General features: G+C 30.1%; 2 protein-coding genes across 2 annotated transcripts; one reads left to right on the plus strand and one right to left on the minus strand.

Annotated features, from left to right (window-relative positions):
* LOC130449069 (uncharacterized) lies at positions 1 to 886 on the plus strand. The gene is made up of 3 exons (XM_056786722.1): positions 1 to 276; positions 335 to 554; positions 617 to 886. The coding sequence occupies exons 1-3, from the start codon at positions 90 to 92 to the stop codon at positions 840 to 842; spliced, it is 633 nt and encodes a 210-aa protein (XP_056642700.1). The 5' UTR covers positions 1 to 89; the 3' UTR covers positions 843 to 886.
* A 1,273-nt stretch (positions 887 to 2,159) lies between these two features.
* On the minus strand, positions 2,160 to 3,207 carry LOC130448724 (probable 28S ribosomal protein S26, mitochondrial). The gene is made up of 2 exons (XM_056786215.1): positions 2,740 to 3,207; positions 2,160 to 2,621 (listed from the first exon to the last, which is right to left on the minus strand). Exons 1-2 carry the CDS (start codon positions 2,961 to 2,963, stop codon positions 2,189 to 2,191), a joined length of 657 nt encoding a protein of 218 aa, XP_056642193.1. The 5' UTR covers positions 2,964 to 3,207; the 3' UTR covers positions 2,160 to 2,188.
* Positions 3,208 to 3,644: the final 437 nt, after the last annotated feature.

The following is a 3,644-nucleotide window of genomic DNA, read 5'->3' on the forward strand; positions in this document are numbered from 1 at the left end:
GGATTTGCAAACAAAGAAAAATCATAACCTCACTAAGTCACATTTTGGTGTACACAAAGTATACGATTTATAATAAGAAATTATACAGTATGACTCAAGAAAATAGTGAATCCGATCAGGAACCCTCAACAAGTATTGTAAAAGTCAAAAAACCTGCCAAAAGAGGCATAATATATTTATCAACTATTCCACCTTATATGAATGTAACAAAAATACGTGATTTTTTTAGTGAATTTGGTACAGTAGGAAGAATATATTTACAATTAGCAGATAAAGGTTATTTGACAATGATTTATTTAATTTATAATTTACAAATAAGAAATTTTTGTTTCAGAATCAAAATATGATGGCAAAGACAAAACAAAAAAGAAAAGGAAAGTGGCAAAAAAATTTACGGAAGGTTGGGTAGAATTCGAAAAGAAATCTATAGCTAAGAAAGTAGCCGCTCTTTTAAACAATACACAAGTTAGTAATAGAAAAAAATCAAAACAATATGATCATATTTGGAATATGAAGTATCTATCTAATTTCAAATGGACACATTTACATGAGAGGTTAGTACACAAAATTTATCGAATGTAATCTTTATTAAAAACTTGTGAAAATTTATCTTCAGACTAGCATATGAAAAGGCCGCCCGAAGACAAAAATTAAGAGCTGAAATCCAATTGGCGAAGAAGAAGAGTAATTTCTTTGCATCTAATATAGAAAAAACAAAGAAAAACAAAACAGTCGTCAACAAAGAATTTGAAAATATAGAAGATAATTTTGAGAAAAATTCTAGCGAAGAAAAATCAAAAGATATAGAAGATAGAAAACAATTTTTACAATCCCTATTTTAAATAATTTAGTGTAAATTGAGTAAATTAATTAATAAAAAACAAAACATTTGTTATCATTTCAACACAGTGGCTCTTCAAGTTTAAAGTCTTCAATTGAAGCAGGAAAAGGGAAGTTTTAAATTGGTTGACTGTATCCCAGACAAATATAGAGTGAGACAAATTTCTGTGGGTTCTATTAGACCTAAAATTTAATCTTTGAATACAAAATATACAGTATGGACGTTTTACAAGTGTCCTCATAAATTAAATAAAATACCCTTGATTCTGTTACTTCATTATTTTCCAATAGTAGTTGATTGTGACGTTGTCTAAGGATAAAACTATCGACTTTGTCAAAAATTAACTAGGTTATTAAAATAAGAATATACTTAGGCCACCCTATATATTAAATATCTACAATACGAGGGTTGTCTGAAAAAATTTTCTATTTAAATCTGAAGATGGCAGCACCAGTGATGTCAACCAGTTGAAATTTTTTTCACGGAAGCGAAAGCATCTATTGCCTATATAAATCATATATGTAATACTCCTATATGGACAGTTGGTATGGGAAAAAACGTCCCTACGTTACGCCACCGACAATATTCATTTTCTCTCTCGTTCGAGACACTTTATCTATACTACACATGCTTGATAACTCGCAGAATAGAGTTGGAGCCTCGGAGGATAGAGAAATCGTTGACATTCTGTCTTCTTTAGTCGAAACAACTACCACTCAAAACTGTCCATATAGAAATATTACATTGTATGGTATTGCACAACAAAAATCATAGGGTTGCTCTTGGTAGCTGCACTGGAACTGTACTGACCGGACCAATGCAAGAGAGTTCATGAGTTTATAGAATTATTTCGATTAGATACAAAGAACGATATAGTACAAAGTGCAATGGAGCATTTGAGGTTATTTGATGTGATTCAGGCCTTGTAGTATTAACAATAATGGAAAACGATTACTTTTTGATATTTTACATTCGTCCTATGACGTAAATGGGGTTCCTTGCACTGCTACTAAGAATAACAACACTAGTGCTGGTTCTACTAGAAAGAATGCTTTAGTATACACTTCAGGAACTGACTCTGCCAGTGCAGCTACCAAGGACAAATCTCATTTTATCTTTGCACCTCTGCATTACAGTATAGTCAGCTGATTGTTCTGTTTCTTTGAGATATTGGCTTAGTTACAATTTCACAAATTTTTAGCTGGGAGGAATTTTTTTTTATTGTCCAAGGGAGGCTACTGCCACTCATCAACAACTTTAGGTAATGGAAAATTTAATGGAATACAAGGAGAAGTGGGTTGTACAAAAGAAAAACACATTTATACTTGAGAATAATTTATTAAACAATTACTGTGATACACCAACTGTTTCTTTATTTTTATCGACTAAAGTATCTCTTCCCAAAATTTTTTCACCCTCTAAATTCACAGCAAAATTATAATCTACTGGTGTAGCAAGTGCTCTTTCAATAGCTTCATCTATATTCTGTGGTGTAATAAAATGTTTTGAGGCTTCCTTTTCTCTTCTTACAATTTCTTCTACTTCCATTTTCTTCTGTTCTTTTTTTTGCTTTTCTAATTCAATTCTTTGAAGAGCATATTCTATATCTTTCTCATGTTGTGTAGTAATAATCTTCTCCCGCAATTCCTTCTGTTTTTCATTCCATTTTGAGTTAATTGCTGAACTTTTTTCATAATCTTCTAAAAATACTCTTCTGCTTTCTTCTGGATCTTCACTAACTTGTGCAAATTCTGCACTATGATTCACCATGAAAAAGTATCTAGAAGTACATTTTTTTATTGATAATAGCTACATATACTAAATAATGTAATTTATCAATTTTTTTGTTAAAATCTCCTTTAAAGCATAGTTGGGCTTAGAAATTAAAACTACCATACCTTAAAGATTTCATTGTTGTACGATAATTGTTGAAAAGTCTCATAAGTTCAAGTTTTTCATCTTCTGGAATAGTAGGGCGTTTTGGAACTCTAAATAATTTACTTTTTGCAGTACCTAAAGCTATAGGCTTCCTTCTCCTAAAGTGCCTTATAGAATCATATTTTGTATAGTTAATTGCTTCATTTAATACTAATGAACGTACATTTGCCGTTATTCTAAGCATAGTTTATTAATTTATTTTGAATTCGTAAATTCCAAAAACACTACTTAACATAACCTAATAATCTAGTGGCAATGTTGTCAAATCATGACCGGACAGAGTGAAGGAAGAAAAATTAGAAATAAGAAAAAATATTAAGAACTAAAAAAGTCATTGCTATCTATGGATTTCTCCATCTGAAAGTGTCATGTACCATATTATTTCAAGAATAACTGTATAAAATGTTTATTACGGAACTGTATACCTGGCAACACTGTTTTTACATACGTGCGACAAATCACTTCGAACCTTATGTTTTCATATACCCGTCGCTTCTTTTTCCTATTTTTTTTGTGATACCAATAATATGAAATTATGTATTCTTTCTCTATAAAGCACAAATTTTATGAAAGAAAATTGAATAATTAAAGGATTAGATTTTTTATGCAGAGTGAGCCACAGATCATACCCTTAGGGTTAGCTTTATCTATGATAGCTCTCATATCTAATTAAAGAATAATCAACTGAAAATGATAATAATATACGTATTATTATAATAAATATTGGAATAAAATACTTTCCAATGCGTGTTACGAGTAAACGTATTAAGTTAATCATTTTTTAAATTTAGTATAAGATTTTTGAAAATTGTAAAACATTGACATTCATCATGTCAAAGTATTTTAGTTGGCTATTCTGAAGAAT

Source organism: Diorhabda sublineata, chromosome 9 (assembly GCF_026230105.1).
Source record: "Diorhabda sublineata isolate icDioSubl1.1 chromosome 9, icDioSubl1.1, whole genome shotgun sequence".
NCBI lineage: Eukaryota > Metazoa > Arthropoda > Insecta > Coleoptera > Chrysomelidae > Diorhabda > Diorhabda sublineata.

Bases quoted from the DNA above. Each gene is read 5' to 3' on its own strand.
- LOC130449069 (XM_056786722.1), top strand. From the start codon at position 90: ATGACTCAAGAAAATAGTGAATCCGATCAGGAACCCTCAACAAGTATT. The intron at 277-334 runs GTTATTTGACAA...TTTTTGTTTCAG, and splicing joins TTTACAATTAGCAGATAAAG to AATCAAAATATGATGGCAAA. The intron at 555-616 runs GTTAGTACACAA...ATTTATCTTCAG, and splicing joins TGGACACATTTACATGAGAG to ACTAGCATATGAAAAGGCCG.
- LOC130448724 (XM_056786215.1), bottom strand. From the start codon at position 2,963: ATGCTTAGAATAACGGCAAATGTACGTTCATTAGTATTAAATGAAGCA. The intron at 2,622-2,739 runs GTATGGTAGTTT...ATGTACTTCTAG, and splicing joins ACAACAATGAAATCTTTAAG to ATACTTTTTCATGGTGAATC.